The sequence below is a fragment of the Schistocerca gregaria genome, chromosome 4, assembly GCF_023897955.1.
Source record: "Schistocerca gregaria isolate iqSchGreg1 chromosome 4, iqSchGreg1.2, whole genome shotgun sequence".
Classification (NCBI taxonomy): domain Eukaryota; kingdom Metazoa; phylum Arthropoda; class Insecta; order Orthoptera; family Acrididae; genus Schistocerca; species Schistocerca gregaria.
Genome location: NC_064923.1, coordinates 222060543 through 222081622, shown reverse-complemented (window position 1 = coordinate 222081622; position 21080 = coordinate 222060543). Strand labels below are relative to the sequence as shown.

Below are 21080 nucleotides of genomic sequence, written 5' to 3'. Positions count from 1 at the left end.
ATCCGCCGTACAGTCCCGACCTGGCACCGAGCGACTTCCATTTATTCCCAGCAATGAAGAATTGGTTGGCTATGCAGCGTTTTGAAGACGACGCACAGCTTCAAGAAGAGGTAACCACGTAGTTGAAGGCGCATGCGGCCGAATTTTACGACGAAGGAATTTCCAAGCTCGTCCATCGCTACGATAAGTGCCTTAATTTAAATGGCAACTATGTAGAACAGTAGTATTTAAGTGTGGCTTTCATCTGTATATAATAAAAAATTCCAATACTTTATTTATTTTTAATTCCAAAACGTAATGTACTTTGTGGATAGCCCTCGTACATAAATGATCTGGTGGACAGGGTGTTTGCTGATGATCCTGTAGCGTCCATGATGTTATCATCGTTAAGCGACTGTAGGGGGGGGGGGGGGTAAAAGATGTCTTAGACGAGGTTTCTAGTTGGCTTGATGAATAGCAGCTAGCTCTCAATCTAGAAAAATGTAACTTAATCAAGATGAGTAGGAAAACAAACCTGTAATGTTCGAATACAGCACTAGTAATATGCTGCTTGACACAGTCACTTCGGTTAAATATCTAGGCATAATGATATAAAGCGATATGTAGTGGAACAGTTGATTGCGCGAATTTTAGAAAAATGTAGATCATCTGTGAGGGTTGCCACATACAGGACACTATTGCGACACATTTTTTAGTTCTGCTCTAGTGTGTGGGATCCGCACCAGGTCGGGCTGAAGCAATACATTGAAGCAGTTCAGAGGCGGGCTGCTACGAGGGTAATCCCAAAAGTAAGGTCTCCTACCTTTTTAAATAAGCACATAGACCTGTTTATTTCCACAATGGTTTACATCAGTTTACAGCTTGAACATTAAGCTATTTTTCGACATAATCACCATTTCTGTCACTGCATTTTTGTAGACACTGTGGCAGTTTTTGTATGCCCATGTCATACTAGCTCGCCGCCATGCTGTTATGAACCTCTTCTTTCACCTCGTCGTCGGAGCTGAATTGCTTTCCGGCCAAATGTTCTTTTAACCTAGGCAACAGGTGATAGTCACTGGGTGCCAAGTCAGGGCTATAGGGTGGGTGGGTGATTATGTTCCACTGAAACTGCTGCAGGAGAGCAACGGCTTGCCGAGCGATGTGTGGGCGAGCGTTGTCATGGAGAATGTGTACGCCCTTGCTCAACATTCCTCTTCTCCGATTCTGAATTGCCCGTTTGAGTTTTTTCAGTCTCACAGTATCTGTCAGCTTTAATTGTGGTCCCATCGATTCAACTCCGACAACGAGGTGAAAGAAGAGATTCGTAACTTTCTGAACAGAATGGCGGCGAGCTGGTATGACATGGGCATACAAAACTGCCCCAGAGTCTACAAAAATGCATCGACAGAAATGGTAATTATGTCGAAAAATAGCTAAATGTTCAAGCTGTAAACTGATGTGAACCATTGTAGTAATAAACAGGTCTATGTACTTATAAAAAAATAGGTGACCTTACTATTGAGATTACCCTCGTAGATTTGTTACCCGTAGGTTCGAACAAGACTCAAGTACTACACAGACGCTTCGCGAACTCTGATGGGTATCCCGTGAGGGAGAGGGACGTTCTTCTCGAGGAACACTACTGAGAAAATTTGAATCTGAGTGCAGAACGATTCTACTGCCACCAGCGTACATATCTGATTTCGGAACCTCTGTTCCACCATAACGTAACACAGTTCGAATCTTTCTGGGGCTCCGAGCCTTTTCTAAATCACCTCCTGTTCTTCCGATTTCTGAGCGGTGTATTCGCTATTACCAGTCAAAATTTATTGTAGAACTCGACGGTTTGTCTCCTGTCTGATTCCTACTACCGAGTCCGTATACGTCCGTGATGCAGTCATCGATTTCCTCCCTTACCACAACGTTGGAATCCTCCATGACTGCAAGATTTTAATTTCCATTCACATACTGAGTTCCTACTCTAACCCTTCATCTTCTCCTTTTACATCGGTAGGAATACCTTAACTACTGCTGTCAGCCTTGATTTCCTGTCGAACCGGTGAGAACAACCCTATGACTGAACGGTTTACAGTAAGTAACATCTTGCCCTACTTTCCTATTCATAAAGAATCCTATTTCTTTATTACATTTTCTGATGCTATAGAAACTAGCCTGAATTCACTTGACAAGAAACCCTTATATTCTTCCCATTTCACTTCATTAAGTCCTATTGTACCTACAGGGTGTCCCGGAAATGTTGGGACAGACTTCGAGGGGTTGTAGAGAATATCTTGAGGAAAAATCGAAGCTAAGGAACCATGTCCGGAAACGTCATCCGACGACTATTTTTGAAAATGATGTCTGTGAGAAAGTTAGATGATAACTATATCTTTCCTGTCACCTTTATTATAAAGATTTTTAACGTGGTGCATTTGTGCCTGTGGGAAGAAATACTCTGTGTTGGTGACTCTTCTCACGAATAGATGATGACGTGATTTATTATGTTCGAACAAGTCCTTCAGGTTCTGAATTCCATCTACGACATGAAAGAGGTTTTGTGAAAAGCGTTATGAGTGTGATACTGCCAGTGGTAGGTAGAGCGCATTGCGTTTAGTTGATTAAAGTTCTATTGTATTTATTTTTACTGCGTTCATTTGCTTCCTCAAATGAACTATTTTATCGTACTTTCGTTGTTACAATTAAAAATTGACCATTGCATCTTGTGAATCATCAACCACAACACAGCCATTCAATTTGAGATGGTATCTTGTATAATAACTGGCTGTTCTGCCTCTCGTGTAACATATTCCATATTGTTTTAATTTTGTTTTCAGTACTATTGATCTCTGTCATAATGTGTATGTTCTCGATCTTTTAATACATTTTCTTAAGGCAACACAGTGTTTCTTGTAGAATGCAAGTAACAAACCTTTTTTCAACCATGTTTTGGTTACACAGGAATTACTCCCTTCCTTCTAAATGACATTTTACTCACTTCTGTTATCTATGGCAAACTTGCTTTTGTAACAGGCTTTCTGAACTATTTTGGCAAAATTACTTCTAAACACTGATAGAAATTAGTTATTAAATACACTGTAATTCGCATTATCATTCATTTCCCTGTACGTTTCTTTTCATTCCACACGTTTTATCTTATTTTTAAACAAGAATTCTAAAATTATTAATTAAGATCTCTTTTGCACAAAGAGTTCTCAGACCAACATAGTGTTGCTTGCCTGCGTGCCTCTGTGTCTGTCTGTCTGTTAAGATTCGTTTTTCTCAGGAACGAGTGGAGGTAACAAGTTGAAATTTATGTCACATACTATGGTCTGCGGCCCATGGCGGCATAAAAATTTTAAATTTTCATCAATGTAACCAGAAGATACGTATGTATGTCTGAAGTACATTGCGTAGTAGACCGTTATACACGTGCACTGCAAACAGTATTTACATGCCTGGGCTAAGCCCACAACATTAATAAATCACTTCCTGTGGGGAGAATCACAGCGTTTGAGCGAGTCCAGGATATGGGCACACGATGACGTTGGCGGGGGAGGGGGGGAAGGGGGGGGGGGAGCGGCTTGGGTCGGCCCTGGAAGCATTCCCAGATAGCCAGAGTGATTACAGCGACCAAGTGCGTAAAGAGGGAAATCTGGGTTCGAGTCCCAGCCTGGCACAAATTTTCGTACATCGCCGATAAATTGTACAGATGGGGCTCATCATATTGATAACTGCAAATACACTTAACCATACAGCTATAGATTAGAACAGTGTCTGTTCCTTCAGACATGCATGCAACTCTGAAATACATTTCATAGTAGACCGTTATTACATAGACATTGCAAACAGTAATTTTTATACTGGCAAACTCACTCATCAAAACCCATAGCGTATTTGCTGTTAACTTATGGGGTACTTCCTGTTGACCTATAATCGTGATATTTATCAAGAATCGAGGTTTCACAGTAAAAGTAACTGAAAAATACAAACATTGTTAATTTTTAATTATGTCAAATAAAAAATATTCTTTTGCTATTACAAACTTACATTGCATTTGTAATCTGTCAAAAGTATCAGAAAATGCTGTAGAGATTTTGATCTGGTTTTCTGTAATAGGTAGAGCGAGTCACAATCACGGTTTGTATATACAATTTATAAATATTTCATGGCTATTGGCTGTGCTACGATGAAGTAGTCACCAACTGCCGTGAAAACAATGCCTTTGACATCTACTAGCGATAAGTGTAAGGCGACCCGAACTACCAACGCCATGCTGGTGCTAGCATTACAATTCCTTTATTAACTGCTTATTCTATATACAAACATCCTCTTGCAGTCTTTGCGTATGATGCATACAGCACCTGTAATGTTTCAGAGCAAAGCAATAACGGTATTTGATTCAGGATTGCATTTCCATTGTTTCGGATGAAGTTCCACTATCCCATCAAATACCCGTTGAAGCTCACAGAACATTCAACAGATGTGTAACAGCAATAGACCTATGGCTGGCTCTACTGATTTCTCACTGGAGACTTCCGTTAAATCTTACGATTAATTGCAACAGGAACAAAAGCAGAGAAGTCAACGCATCTGCAATTTCAATTAGCGCAACATCTCAATATAACTCCAAAAAAACGAATAATTTAAATAGCGAATGTGAAATTACACAAACAATTTAAACTTAAAACATTCTTGAAAGTCTTGGAATTTTCGGGACCGACATCTCACCAGTGTTGACATCGATAACAGGTAAATATCGTCGACATTCTCAATTCCGAGGATGAATGAACCATCTATAAACATAATTAAATTTATATGAAACCTTCGAAATGTAAATCCTATTCGTACTTCCCTGGTTTCTTTTTCTGTCAGCATCTTTTATGGAATCTACGTTGACATAGCTACAAACTATTAACTGTTTCCTTTTATCTGACAAAGGGATCAAAACTGAAACTAGCAGAGACTTTCTTAGTGTGGATCCGTAAGACTGTAGCATCTTACACTCATATACCAGGTTCTGATTTGCGCAAATATGATTGATTAATTATTTTTTACTTTTTGTTCGTCTTTTACGTATGTAGCAACACCTCATTTTTTCATGTTGATCTTACATAAGAATGATGCTAGGTTATATCCACATATATTTCATTTTTTATCCCTGTAGTTACACGACGTTCAAATAGGCAAAGAACATCTATGTCTCCTGAATTTTCCAATCTTCTAAACAAATAAGAAGTTCCTTTGCATTTGGTCTCAGTACCCATATTCATGAATTTAGCTTTACACTTAACTTTTGTATCCCTTTTACTCAAATATCGGTTTCGAGTTTACTCACATGTGATGATGTACCTCTGCTGTTGTAACTGAAAAATCGCTTCATCGTCTGGTGCAGTCTTTTTACATGGTTACCTTTCGAATTCCTGTCTTATCTTGAGCTGTATGTATGCTGTCATCACACTAAACACTTTTGCTGCCTACACAAACAGCACCGTGGCACTCACATGCATAAAACATGCAGAAGTATGCTTACGGAGCCATTTAATGTGGAACGACAACATATAAGTAATCGTAGGGAAAGCAGATGCCAGACTGAGATTCAGTAACAGACGAAAGAGACAGCTTACGAAAAAAAATGCAGCTGATACTTCTGCTCGTCCATCTGGGACCCTTCCCAGGGTGTTACAAAAAGGTACGGCCAAACTTTCAGGGAACATTCCTCACACACAAAGAAAGAAAATATGTTATGTGGACTTGTGTCCGGAAACGCTTACTTTCCATGTTAGAGCTCATTTTATTACTTTTCTTCAAATCATATTAATCATGGAATGGAAACACACAACAACAGAACGTTCCAGCGTGACTTCAAACACTTTGCTACAGAAAATGTTCAACATTTCCTCCGTTAGCGAGGATACACGCATCCACCCTCCGTCCCATGGAATCCCTGATACACTGATGCAGCCCTGGAGAATGGCGTATTGTATCACAACCGTCCACAATACGAGCACGAAGAGTCTCTACATTTGGTACCGGGATCGCGTAGACAAGAGCTTTCAAATGCCCCCATAAATGAAAGTCAAGAGGGTTGAGGTCAGGAGAGAGTGGAGACCATGGAATTCGTCCGCCTCTACCAATCCATCGGTCACCGAATCTGTTGTTGAGAAGCGTACGAACACTTCAACTGAAATGTGCAGGAGCTCCATCGTGCATGAACCACATGTTGTGTCGTACTTGTAAAGGCACATGTTCTAGCAGCACAGGTAGAGTATCTCGTATGAAAACATGATAACGTGCTCCATTGAGCATGGGTGGAAGAACATGGGGCCCAATCAAGACATCACCAACAATGCCTGCCCAAACATTCACAGAAAATCTGTGTCGATGACGTGATTGCACAATTGCGTGCGGATTCTCGTCAGCACACACATGTTAATTGCGAAAATTTAAAATTTGATCACGTTGGAATGAAGCCTCATCCGTAAAGAGAACATTTGCTCTGTAATGAGGATTGACACATTGTTGGATGAACCATTCGCAGAAGTGTACCCGTGGAGGCCAATCAGCTGCTGATAGTGACTGCACACGCTGTACATGGTACGGAAACAACTGATTCTCCCGTATCACTCTCCTTACAGTGACGTGGTCAACGTTACCTTTTACAGCAGCAACTTCTCTGACGCTGACATTAGGGTTATCGTCAACTGCACGAAGAATTGCCTCGTCCATTGCAGGTGTCCACTTCGTTCTAGGTCTTCCCCAGTCGCGAGTCATAGGCTGGAATGTTCAGTGCTCCCTAAGACGCCTTTCAATTGCTTCGAACGTCCTCCTGTCGGGACACCTTCGTTCTAGAAATGTGTTCGACACAAACGTACCGCGCCACGGCTATTGCCCCGTGCTAATCCATATATCAAATGGGCATCTGCCAACTCCGCATTTGTAAACATTGCACTGACTGCAAAACCACGTTCGTGATGAACACTAACCTGTTGATGCTACGTACTGACGTGGTTGATGCTAGTACTATAGAGCAATCAGTTGCATGTCAACACAAGCGCTAAAGTCAACATAACCTTCCTTCAATTGGGCCAACTGCCGGTGAATCGATGAAGTACAGTACATACTGACGAAACTAAAATGAGCTCTAACATGGAAATTAAGCGTTTCCGGACACATGTCCACATAACATCTTTTCTTTATTTGTGTGCGAGTAATGTTTCCTGAAAGTTTGGCCGTGCTAGAATGTCCAGCCAATATACTGATACCTGCTACATATGTTTTACGAAAAGACCATTAAGCCAATATTAAAGAGATCTGAACTCTCGCGGAGGCCCGCCAACCATCTTCCTTCCCGTGCACCACCAAAACAGAAACGGAAGAAAGTGACAATGCTACACAAAGTAGCCTCCATCACACACCATAAGGTGGCTTGCGGAGAGTAGATACGGATGTAGGTGGCAATCTCTGAGATACCTGGTGCAACTTATCTCCAACGTTTGGTAAACCAAACAGATGACTCCATAGTACAAGATGTTACGCTGGTGTAGTGCAATAAAAAAAGAACTGCACTGTAATTACCACACTGTAATGTCTCTGCAGACTGATAGCGATAGGTTGCTGCGGAAAATATACTATTCCGGCAAGAGCATATTTTTGTAGTCAATTAGATTCCATATCACAGGCGTAACTAACGCTGTGCTATCGGATTATTTTTCCAACTGTGCAACCTGGAGTTATCATGTTGTAATAGAGGATGTAACATCATACCGCCATATTCTCCGTACTGTTTTCAAATAATGAGTTCAATTTTGGATAATAGTAGTAACGTGTAGACCCATTGACTATGAGAGGACAATAGATGAATTCAGATGATTATTGAAAAACAGTCTAATCGTCATTTCTCTAATTGGAATTAAAACTCTGTCTCAAAAGTAACAGCCTTTAGTTCTTAAAATGTCGTTCGCGAGTACAGACGCATTACGACTCGGCAGTTGGCGCTGCATCTGTCAATGATGAGGAGATCACACAGTGAAGCACTGGCTCCGTCACCAGGTCAAGGATTGGTACCGACACGTGCTGGAGGAAAGCCACAGAATGAGGAGGAGACTGTGTGTAAGAACAGGGTGTGTAGACAAAACACCATTATTTCCTGTGTGTAATTCTCATTATGTTCAATGAAGAATTTTTGAAGAATGAAATGCGGTGCAGCACTTTCTGGGCAACCCCCGTAACTCAAAGAGATGAGCTGTGTCAGCTGTACGAACTGGATGTATATAACTGTGTGATTTTAATGACTTTTATTTAACATGGATCATTAACTTTAGGCCATGACTAAACTATTATGATGACCATTTTCGAAACTCCAATCTTAAGCACACTATTAGTAGACCTCTGTATTATTGCACTTGGTGAGAAAGCGTTTTGGTCGGCTTATCGTGAGTTTTTATCGTGATATTTCACGAAAATGCCTTAACCCCTTGATAATACCGGGTGATCAGAAAGTCAGTATAAATTTGAAAACTTAATAAACCACGGAATAATGTAGATAGAGAGGTAAAAATTGACACACGTGCTTGGAATGACATGGGGTTGTATTAGAACAAAAAAAAGCACCCCATATTGCTAGACACGTGAGGCGCGCGTCGTTTGGTGATGATCGTGTGCTCAGCCGTTACTTTCGTCATGCTTGGCCTCCCAGGTCCACATACCTCAGTCCGTGCGATTATTGGCTTTGGGGTTACCTGAAGTCGCAAGTGTATCGTGATCGACCGACATCTCTAGGGATGCTGAAAGACAACATCTGACGCCAATGCCTCATCATAACTCCGGACATGCTTTACAGTGCTGTTCACAACATTATTCCTCGACTACAACTATTGTTGAGAAATGATGGTGGACACATTGAGCATTTCCTGTAAAGAACATCATCTTTGCTTTGTCTTACTTTGTTATGCTAATTATTGCTATTCTGATCAGATGAAGCGCCATCTGTTGGACATTTTTTGAACGTTTGTATTTTTTTGGTTCTAATAAAGCCCCATGCCATTCCAAGTATGTGTGTCAATTTGTATCTCTCTATCTACATTATTCCGTGATTTATTCAGTTTTCAAATTTATAATGACTTTATGATCATCCGGTATATACACAACCATCTTAAAATCATTCACGGTGTGATGTTCTTTCCTTAGTCATCACTGTACCTCTTTACTCTAACATCACTGCGTGCTTCCGATAACGGCCACAGGAGGCCAAGTTCGATAATATCGTCGTTGGGTAGTATTGCACGATTTTGAAAATTTTCTGTTGTTGTGATCTTCTAACTGTAGCCTGGGATGACGTAGCTCTCCACGCTAGTCTATTCTCCACTAGCATCTTCATCTCTGCATGACTAACTCTATCTACATCCATTTGAACTTGCTTACTGTATTCATACGTTGGTTCCCCTCTGCAATTTATAACCCAACCCATCAGTCTATTGCTAAACTGATGAGTCGTTGATGCCTCAGGATGTGTCCTGTCAACTTATCTCTACTTTTAGTCAAGTTATGGCATAAATCTGTTTTTCTTCCAGTTCGTTTCTGTACTTCCACCTAAGTTATTCTATCTACTCATATAATTTTTTAGCACTCTTCTTTAACACCAAATTTCAAAGGCTTCTGTTCTCTTCTTCTTTGAGCTGCATATCATCGAAGTTTCACGTCCTCGCAAGGCTACACACCAGACGAATATAATAAATTCAGAAAATTGTTTCGTGTGCAAGTTATCATCGCTTACCTTGTCGGTTGTCATCTTTGCGTATGTTCACTATTTTCTATGTTTAAAAGTATTCTGTCCAACATAATGAGACTCGTGAAGAAGCTAACTGGTGCACAAAGGAGAAAACTATCTAGTGAACGAATAAAGGTATATCACGCTCAAGTTAAAACATTTAGTGAATACTTTTCTAACACTGCACATGCAAATTGCAACCACCCTATCTGTAGCAGTAATATTAATTGCTAGAGGTGACATTTTAACACCATTAGATGAAAGTTTTGGTGTCGGTGAAATGAGTTGCGAGATTGGCAATACAATTAGAAATAGAAACGACGCTGTTTTTCATGTTGATGAGGCTTTATAGTCGGGAGATTGTGCAGGTTGCGTGGAGTTTGGGGACACGGAACTAGAGGAAGATAGTATCGGTGACATGAGAAGTTGTGAAGAATGTATGGACTTAATCACGACAGTTGACGCAGGAGGTGCTAGTACACATGTGGGCTTTGCAATAAAATTGGGTTTTAAAGATGCTAAAAATGAAAAAAGAAAAATTCAAAGGCCCTGCGATTTGGGTTAATAACGATGCAGTATGAGAGTTTATTACTGCTACACTGCTAGGCAAAACGTAAGTGGGATTTTGTGAACTCAAAGTGAGAGTATTATACTCGTATTTTCCACTTAGAATACTCAGTAAACCATCAAATGGAGAAGAGAATTTCATGGAAGTGGTTTGTTTTTTTCTTTGAAGATGTGACGTATTTTGCCTCATTTACAGACTCTTGTGATAAGAGGAAGTTGAAAAATGGTAATGACTGAAATGAACCAAACTCTTTTAATAGTTTTAAAAACTATTTGCCTGTTTTCTTTTCGTCCTTTGTAGGAACCACTTTGGTTTGATTTGTTTCGTTGTTACTCTACGGTGACATTAAATATTGCGCTTCCGTTCTAGGGAGACAACTATTGTTATTTCTTGCTATCAGTTTATTGTAATGTGATTGCAAATTGTCCCATATCCATTGTTTCTTCTTATTACGTGTTAATTATAATATTTATAAAAATTTTAATTATGACTTGTCCCTATCCACGTGTGGAAACATAGAATAGGGTTTCTGAGATCAACAAAAGTCACATCAAATCATAGCAAATCCTACTACATACTCCATATTCAAAACCCAAGAACATTTAAATCGAAATTGCTCCTCCCCTCACTCTGATGTAGTATTCCTTTTTACAGCAAAGAGACACCTGTAAGCAGAAAGATCACTTTGACCTCCAGAGTCCTTGACATGTTTCTTTTAAGTAATTACATTAATACATCTTCGTGATGTGGTCGTTTTCCATATAAAGTATATAAGTATTCGTTGCATAAATTCAAACAACTTTTTCTTGCTGTAGTCTAATATTTATTTACGTTCTAGACTCGTTTCGCCTTTTATACATATGACACCTTTAGTGGATTTAATCTAGAATAATACAGGCTTCTTGCTCGAAAACAGTTCACGTTATAATTTTTACGTGAATACATTATTTTTTATAGAATTATTTCATGGAGGTGGTGTTGTACAGCTTTAATGAATGTTTTTGGTTCGATCTGGGTTCAGACCATCATAGGATCCAAAAGACAGCTATGTAAATACAAATGCGTAGCTGATATGAGGCATTTTTTGAACCAGTTGATGGTTTGATCCTAGACAGAAATCAATTGTCTCTAATGAAGTATAGTGAGACAGCTGTTTGCATAGCTGAGATATGCCGCGTGGGATTAGCTGAGCGGTCTAGGCCGCTGCAGTCATGGACTGTGCGGCTGGTCCCGGCGGAGGTTCGAGTCCTCCCTAGGGCATGGGTGTGTGTGTGTTTGTCCTTAGAATAATTTAGGTTGTGTGTAAGCTTAGGGACTGATGACCTTAGCAGTTAAGTCCCATAAGATTTCGCACACATTTGAACACAGAGCTGACATGCTTTTTGAACCCGATGACAGTCTGATCCTTGGCCTAAATGGATCGTCTCTAATGAAATATACTGGCAGAGTTCTGTATTGCCTAATACAGTTCATAATATTACTTATGTTATTTATAGCATTTAAGTACAGCATACACAAGTAAGACAAGAGACACCAAGTGAACAAACAGCATTGCGACAGAAATCGCTCAGAGATATCACGAGAAAAATCTTCAGTTCTATCCTGAGCAGTAGCGTTGTTTTACATCATTTAACTAACGAAGTATGAAAATTACAAAACCAACAGATCTCAATTTCAAAATACGTTGACGTTTCATAAGGGAAGCGACAGTGTGACCTTTAACCTAAGAGCAGCCCTCGGCAAGTGAGAAGAAGAACTGTAAGTGATAGTTTATTCATGTAAGCATTATGCTGTGATTATGTTTTCATTAAGGGATGCCCCACAGCTCTTACGTATTTGAAAAATGAAATATAACCACCTTGACCTGCAAGTAAAAAAACTTGTTTTCACAACTAGTTTCAGCCGTCTGAGCATCATCAGGTCAATAAAAGTATTCACAGTACCATGATTGGTGAATTATAAAACCGTTATCGTCAGGTCATAAAATCATCAATAATACACTGTCATCATATCATAATATAAAATATGTCTCGGTCTAAGCAGTTCCGACATGGATGTATACACTCCCTAGCAAAGTTTTTATAGATTGATTACATAATTTACATTACCGATATGATGACAATGTATTATCCTTGGTTTTATCACCTGACGATAACGATTTTACATTTAGCCTAACATGATGCTGTGAATATTTTTATAAAGCTGATGTAAAATGTAAATGCCTTGTGGCTAGGGCCTCCCGTCGGGTAGACCGGTCGCCTGGTGCAAGTTTTTCGAGTTGACACCACTTCGGCGACTTGTGTGTCGAGGGGGGATGAAATGATGATGATAGGAACAACTCAACACCCAGTCCCTGTGCGGAGAAATCTGCGACTCAGCCGGGAATCGAACCCGGGCAGTTGGGTATGACTACTTTTTATTATTATTATTTTCTATTATTTTGTTCGGTATTGTTCGTAGCGTTTGGTCTGGGCGGACGTCACAAGACGTCTGTTCAAGTTGATCGTTGATTCCTTTACTCAGTTTTTTTTATTACAGAGGGCGAGCAGCCCTCTGACCGAACACGCTGAGCTACCGTGCCGGCAGCCAATCAGCTACCAGGGGCTGACATGAAGCTGATGATAGTCAGACGGCTGAAACTGGTTGTATAAATATAATAGTTTACTAGCAGTTCAAGGCGGTAATATGACATTTTTCCATTATGCTGTGGACTGCGTCCAGTGTGTAAGTATCCATGTAAAAATGAAAATATATTATTCCATATTAAATCCACAGGGAAATAAGTTTAATATAAAAGAGTAAATGCGTCTAGAACGTAAACAAATATCAGACTGCACCAAGAAAATGATGACTGAATTTATAAAGGGAAGGATGCCGTTATTGATTAAATAGTTGGCAACGTGGAATCTTAATTTTGTAGGACAACAGAGATGTTTATGAAAAATATAAACGTATGGGAGAGGGCGGGGTGGTTCGTGGTGCTGAAAAATCTGTTATAATATAATAAATAATGGAATAGATGATAATAATATGTTGAAATGCGTGGCTTTTTAAAATGTGTTGAATTAATGAGATTAATTTTTCGGCATGAATGACAAGCACAATAAGCTGAGCTATGCCTGGAAATAAGTTCGTATTAGTTCATATTATTTTGCAGGGCGAAGTAGTTTCTTTCTCTGCTGTAGATCTGTGCTTATCATTCTTTATAATGCTACGTTTGGTCGCCATGTTGACCTTCGAAGTCTTGACCGTGTTCCCATTAAGCTTATCGGATCTTCGGAATTTTCCAAAGTACACAGGTGGGCTTCAGTTCTTGTAATTATCGTACTACTTGAAATAAGAACTCACACGACCTTTCTGTTAATAAAACAATACTGTATTTTTCTAAACCATGCACATGTGAAATACATACTCCTCACTTACTCATAGCGACCCCAAAATGGCGGTCTACAATTACTCGCTAAAAATGGCGTGCTTCTCCCTCGTTCACTATCTGAGCGCGAAAACCTCCCCTCCTCATATTGATACAAGAAAAACTCCCTGTTTTTTAACAACTGAAAGTCAAAAATGCATGACGGTAGGCATAGGCTCTATGATGGGCTACCGCTTCATCTTCTCTCTTTGCCTTTAAAGAAGACGAAAACATAAAAGAAATGCAAAAGGTTTATCACACTGTGACCTAGGGCACCACTGCCTGTAAATCTGCCCTTACTGTAATTTCACGGTTTCATTGCTTGAGCAACACTTGAAGGAAATTCAACTCACGAAATCTACCATTACAAAAGTTTTAGTAAATAACTTTCCCGATTCCTATGTTGCAGATAACTCTTTTGTTTTTGTCGCTGCTGTCGGCTGCTGCCTCAGTAGACGGTGGAACCAATAGTGTCTCCGGCACTGTGAAACCTCCACCAGTTGGAACCGTCAGTAGCTTCCCTGGACAGAAGGGGCGCGCACCTGACAGGAAACGTCCAGCCAGCGCGCAAGGTCAGGGAATGCAGTTCCGCCGACCAACACGGAAGCCAGCGAAACAGCGGCCTGCCAGAAGACCGCAGCGCAGACCAGTCCAGCAGACACAGGGCAACACGCAGGACATTAATGGCAACCAGGCGTCCGACCCCTGGCAGACTCCTACCTACCTCGTTTGCTATCTGTACCCTGCCTCCCCAGTCTACCTGGATATCAGTCCAAATCAACCATTTGCCGCCACTAACAACGGAGCTATGTATCCGCCATACATTGGTTACAAAATCTCTGCACCAACGAATGCGGGAAGCGGCGCATCTGACGATTCGGTGAATAAGATGTTTCTGCCGCAAATGGGGTACCCTAGCCCACTTTATCCATTAAAACTAGTATGTCCGCTTCAGCAATCTGTGAGCGCGTACGATGCAGTTTCACCACTGCCAGTTACACAATATGTTGACAATGATTCAGACAACACGCCGGCTACTAATGATCCTAATGCATTTGTTGTGGATACAGATGCTGGAATGTTCTATTATCCTTACGATGGGGAATCCCCAATGCCCTACGATAATGTCTTTGGACCATCGGGGCTTGCACCAGAGAGTATGTACCCAAATGGTGGCTACGGGGCACCTCAAGCATTTGGTTACCCACCTCAATTTCCCTTTCGGGCTAATTTATGATCAATTTTTTTTTTTTTCAGATGACTGTCAACAGCGTCAAAATACTTTGAGAAATGCATGGTACACACTATGCTGTCTTACAGTACATTTATTCACAAACATTTTCGATCATGGACCGTCTCCGCAGTGGAAAAAACATCTACTGCGAGAACTTCACATTGCATACATGCTATTTAACCACGAAAGTGTGTGCCGTTGCTGACGTGAAAATGTAAGAAAATTCGTGCTTAACTCCGTAATACAGGCTTAACCAAACAGAAAACAGCGTTGAAAACACGAAAACAATGGTAGAGCAGTAAGTCCACAGCAGGTTACGCCTGAGCAATGCTTTACTTACTGCTCTTACATGTTTTGAAGTTTTCAACACTGTTTTCTGCTTGCTTAAGCCTGTATTATGGCATTAAGCGTCAACTTTCTTACGTTTTCAAATCAGCAATGGCGAATACATTCCTGGTTAAACAGCATGTATACCATGTGAATTTGTCACAGCAGATATTTTTCCACTGTGTGAGATCAAAACCGGTACTGGATAAATGTATTGTAAGGCAGCACAGTCTGTATCACGCATTTCTCCAAGTAATTTCTGATGCTGCACACACTCGTTATGGATACATTCATGGGTGAACACACATAAGACAATCTTCAAAACTATCAAGAAACATTTACAATGCGGTGTGATTAGTTTAAGGAAGTCATAATCCTCTGTTTTCTGTTCTGTATTTCACTATTTAGCAGTTATCTAACTTCACCGCTTCGGCCACTATCGAGCTACATAACAATAAAAATTTTATTCGTACAGCTTTTTATATTCTACGTATCAGTGTGGCGGAAACCAACATGTGATGGCGTCTCTAATAAGTCACTCACACAACCATGGTGCTGTTGGGCACAAATATTCCAGATGTGAAGTCCAAATACAAGATGGAAAAAGAGCAGCCCTTTTGCTGATTTTGTTACTGTACCACCACATGTTACTTCCGCTCAGCAATGATGTAGGGAATATAACAAGCTGTAGGAAAATCGATTTTTATTATGATGTCGGTTGATAATGCCCAAGGAGTCGAAATTAGCAGATTACTACATAATAACATAAAATGTTTATTATAAAATAAAAAACAGAAAATGTTTAAATTTAAGAAATTTACAGAGGTTGTAACAAAGACCATTGATATGATTCGTTTTATCGGAACATTTACACTGAGTATGTCGTGAGCTGCATCTGATTATTCCGAGAGGCTTAAACAAATTTAACTAAGCTTAAATGCCTTCTCAAAATGGTAGCGACTCTTTCACACAAGGATAGGAAGTATATTTTTTTCATTTAATGTGCCATGTAAAATCCAATTTGATGTAAATAAACTGGGAGAGCATCGCCGTGCTTTATTTCTACTCAGCTGCACAGCACTATGCGCCTGTTGGTGATTATTCTTAGTTCTTTCAAGCATCAGCTCTCTTTGTGATAAACTAACCGCAACGAACATTAGGACGGAGAAACTGTAACGTTTCAAGAAATATCTCTACTATTAATTTTTTGGTAGGGGTATTTGCAGACACATATATTCCAGAATTTTTTCGTGGGCTTCCACATCCTCCATAATGTCTGTGCTGTTAGCTAATTTTGACTATTGGACATTCTCAAGCGTCTGAAATACATCCATAAAATGTTGACCTTGGCTTGCACATTACAATTGTATGTGTGGTGTCTGTTCTTTCGGATACGTTCGAAAGCATAGGCTGCGCATTGTCATGATTCCGCGCCCGTATGTTTACGTCCTGGAAGAGAAATACCGACGTCGGCTGCATTAAGGTATTGAAATAATCCAATGGCGACAAGTGATAATTAGTGTCAGAACGGTAATAGAACAAAAAATTTCGCGCTTTATGCGTCCAATTGCTTTAACGCTTTGGCCATCCGAGTACGTTTCACGTGCAACCCAAATTTCCAACTTGTCAAACACTGCTTCTGTGGCGCCCCTCTGGCCATTTTCTTCATTGCTCGCAGCATCGCGCATGATTTCCGTAGAACGTACATCCGCACTGAAGATTTCATGAAGTACCGTCAAGGCTTCATTATATATATGGTATCAGGTCTTTCCCTACCTTTATTCACCGAGCGAGGTGGCGCAGTGGTTAGCACACTGGACTCGCATCCTGATTTAGGTTTTCCGTGATTTCCCTAAGTCTCTTCAGGCAAATGCACAGCCACCTTCCCCATCCTTCCCTTATCCGATGAGAATGATGGCCTTGCTGCCTAGTCTCCTCCCCAAATCAAGCGAACCCTCAGCCCTACCTTTCTTCATATACAGAAGGACACATGGGGCCCTAAATGTCGAGTAATAACCGGAAAGTGGATGACAAACGTTGAACACGGGACGTCATATCGTCGCACATGTACTGGCTGCGCTCTCCGATCCTACCGTCGCCGGTATGGGGCACATTGCGCAATGCAGTACTTTCATTCAGTGTGCGCTGATATGACACTCCCTGGCAGATTAAAACTGTGTGCCGACCGAGACTCGAACTCGGATCCTTTGCTCTTCGCGGGCAAGCGCACTGAAATTTGGAAAGCAGGAGACGAGGTACTGGCAGAATTGAAGCTGTGGGGAGGGGTCGTGAGTCGTGCTTGGGTAGCTCAGAGCGCTTGCCCGCGAAAGGCAAAGGTCCCGAGTTCGAGTCTCGGTCCGGCATACAGTTTTAATCTGCCTGGAAGTTTCATCTTTTGTAAAAGTGATGTTTTGTAAGAGCAGAGTCACAGAATTATTATCCTTGCTGTAACAAAGCAAAAGCTGTTCTTATTTTGTGTTTCTTTCCTATTCACGCTTCTTTTCTTGTTTACATCTTTAGTACACACAACGCAGGCTATTAACTGGTAACGACGCTTGCACTGATTTACTTGTGACGCAGTACGGTAACTTTTGTTGTACTGTACTTTACAATATACCAGTGGAGACCGCGATATCGCTATATAAAATAATGTTACCACAATGTAAACACATAATCGTCTGACGCAATGAAAAACAGTACTGCTTGCCAGACGCATGACTCGAACCCTTGAACTCAAAATTGTACACGTAAGCCCGTAGCCACGCCGACTTGAATTCTTGAATTGGTTAGGGAATATATATATACATAGTGCAGCGAGGCATGTCATCTGGTGACGTCACATGTTCAACATTCGTCATCCACATTGAGCTTTTCTCAACATTTGTGTCTTATATTAAATTACTTGTCTCAACGTCACCTACGTCGCTTTGGGGGTCCTTAAACATCAATAAGAATCACTCTGTATGTATGGAAAAAAATTTAAATTAAAAATTAAAATTAAAAGTAAATGAAAAATGTACAACATGACTACACGCCATTTACGCTTTTAGAACTTAAGTTATTTTGCTTCATACCACAACAGAAGAGGTATACAGACATTGTATGTATTTATGTATATAGTCTGTCACCGTATTTTAACACACTACTTTGTTTATGTACCTTTAAATTCTTTTAAAAATCGTCAGTCTTTGTTAATAGTTTACTAGTTTCTATTTCATTTTATGCACCGACTGGTGTGGCCCACTAGGGAGTCTGGCATAATCTCTAATTTGTCTAACTTGTTGCTGCAAGTCCCAATTTTACATCTAACGTAACACACGATGTATGATCTTCGGATTTGAAATTGTTAAAAGTGCAAGATTTATAAGCTTTTAAGTTAACCTGGTTTCTTTGCAACTATAGGTACTGCTACAATAGTGTACCACATCATGCAACAATTTGTGTGTTTCATACACGTAGTTCCGAAAAATCTGCTTTTTCCTTCACATGATACCAGACGGCTTCAACATTTGTGCTGTAATATGCCAATAGATAACTGGGGCAAATATGTAGCCCTAATTGAGGGTGCTAAGTACTGGCATGGTTTAATCCACCTTTACTTCCTCTTCTTTACATCTGGCGTACATACTGTGAAAATGAAACAAGCTGATCAGCATAAACCGGTGAGTAAGTTTTCAGACAGTAGTACGGTAATAAATGTTTAGAAATTTTTGTAACTTTGAAATTGTTAAATCTTTTTGTATACGGTTGTGTACTGATATGTATATACGACATTCAGGCAGATAAGATTCCACAATGTTTGCATTATATCACCAATCTTGGGTAATAGAGAAATTGTCCCCTTTTCATACATAATCTGTTACTATTTTTAATATAACACGTAATGTATAAATCTTCAATACTTTTAAATGTCCAGTTGCATACTGCTAATGTATCACTAATGTTTTATTTTGTACATCGTATGGCATGGCCCAGTGGGAGATCCGGCGTAATTTTCTGTATTTCTTACTTGGTACTGCAAATTCCAACACTACATTTAACATGAAACATGATGTATAAGTTTAGATTTTTTACTTTTAATAAGATACAAACTATGTTCTTCAGCACCCTTTGAACGGTTGCTGCTGCTTCAGAAATGTATACGTTGCTCAGAAATTATGTCGTGCGTTTTATCCAGATAATGCCGATAAAACTTTTGTTCACCTCACATGATACTGGAAATACTATACCTACTGCATCCTATAAGTAGCAAATAAGTTTACCAACACAGTCTCTAGCAGACACCTTCGCAACCTTTAATATATAACGAGTATAATTTGCTTACAGTTATTTTGTTATTGTAGCATATAGTCTATCGATTTGTGTCTCCATTTGTGCTGTGATTGTCACGCTTAAGTGTAACGAACATAACTTGCCAGTAAATATTTCAGCAGAACCGTACATAGTACTATCCTCTGTCTAGAGATATAATTTTAAGCATCTTTGGCTCCATCATAACAGCTTTGCCTGTGTTATGATATGGCAGATTTCTGTATGGGTATTACTAATGGACGTAATCTAGGGCACTACCGGATTGTATTTATGATACAAACGCACATGAAAACGATGTGTGCCATTGCATATGTACTGACCGTTTAGTCAAATTTGATGTGAAGCTTGAGGCTTGAGATAAGTAAATGTCTTCGTCTATGAGGTATATATGTACACGAGATCTTTCATGTAGATAGATATGTATAAAACAATGTCTCCATTTTTGTGGATGTATTTCAGGAGCTTAAAAATGACCGAGGTCGAAATTAAGTAATAGCACAGATTAAAAAAGATTATATCCTGCTTGGACCATGATTTCGCTCTTAAAATATTTACATTCATATTAACTATATATAGGACCGCTACTCATCGACGTCACTGACGTCAAATTCTATCTCTCTCTCCCTCTTCCCCTCCCTCTCTAAACCGGGGCCTGCATCGTGAACTGAATATCCCTCGCATGAAATCAATAGAAGTCCACATACAGCTTCGTTACAGATAGATCAAATGTCACAAAAAGTAATTCATCTGATAATACGTAATTATTCTCGTAATTAATGTAGCCATATGCATTCGTGTAATTAATGTAGCTATACATATCTTTTTACATACGATGCTTATTACCTATATTTATTGGTAAAATTATAAAGTTAAAAAGCCGAATTTATTTATTTTTTCAGTGCCTATCTTTTGTTTTGAATCTCAGTCAAATTAAACATAACATTTTGTTAACATCAAAAGTTAAATGGTTCAGATTTGCATTGTTGACATTAGTAATAGCGATTATTTGGAATTACCTAGCTATTCTTCCCGTGAAAATGGAACACATGCACGTTAAATCAAGATCTACTCATACAGCTCACCTCCACTATGGCAAGATGACAAAAAGCTGCCATAAGAATTCCGTAGAACAGCGATTCAACTAGCCATTATGGCAATCCGGCAAAACATAACTTCATGTTTGGTACGCAGTATCGCAGGAAAAAAAGAAAACGAAAGTTTCACCCATTTATTTCCATCATATATTAACAATGTAGTACAGAGTTAAGAACCGTCTTACCTGAACTTCACCCGCATACTAAATATAGAACACTGCAAACTATGATCACAACCAAAATACAAGGAGACGATGTGAAACATTTTGATTGTTACTTCCAACCAATATAGAAGAGCAGAACACTTACTTCACTGCAGAACCACTGTTATCAACTTTTCTTTACCAAAATAAGTTTCTTTTCAGTTTACTTTATTAATGGGAGTT

At 39.7% G+C, this 21080-nt stretch overlaps 1 protein-coding gene across 1 annotated transcript in view; it reads left to right on the top strand.

Moving 5' to 3' along the window:
- Positions 1-19614, top strand: part of LOC126266814 (uncharacterized) — a 34328-nt gene extending 14714 nt beyond the window's left edge. The window contains exons 2-3 of the mRNA XM_049971369.1: positions 14138-14885; positions 14986-19614. Coding sequence (XP_049827326.1) covers positions 14138-14885; positions 14986-15167 — 930 coding nt within the window. The 3' untranslated portion in view covers positions 15168-19614. The remainder of the gene's footprint in view (positions 1-14137; positions 14886-14985) is intronic.
- The last annotated feature ends 1466 nt before the right edge of the window (positions 19615-21080 follow it).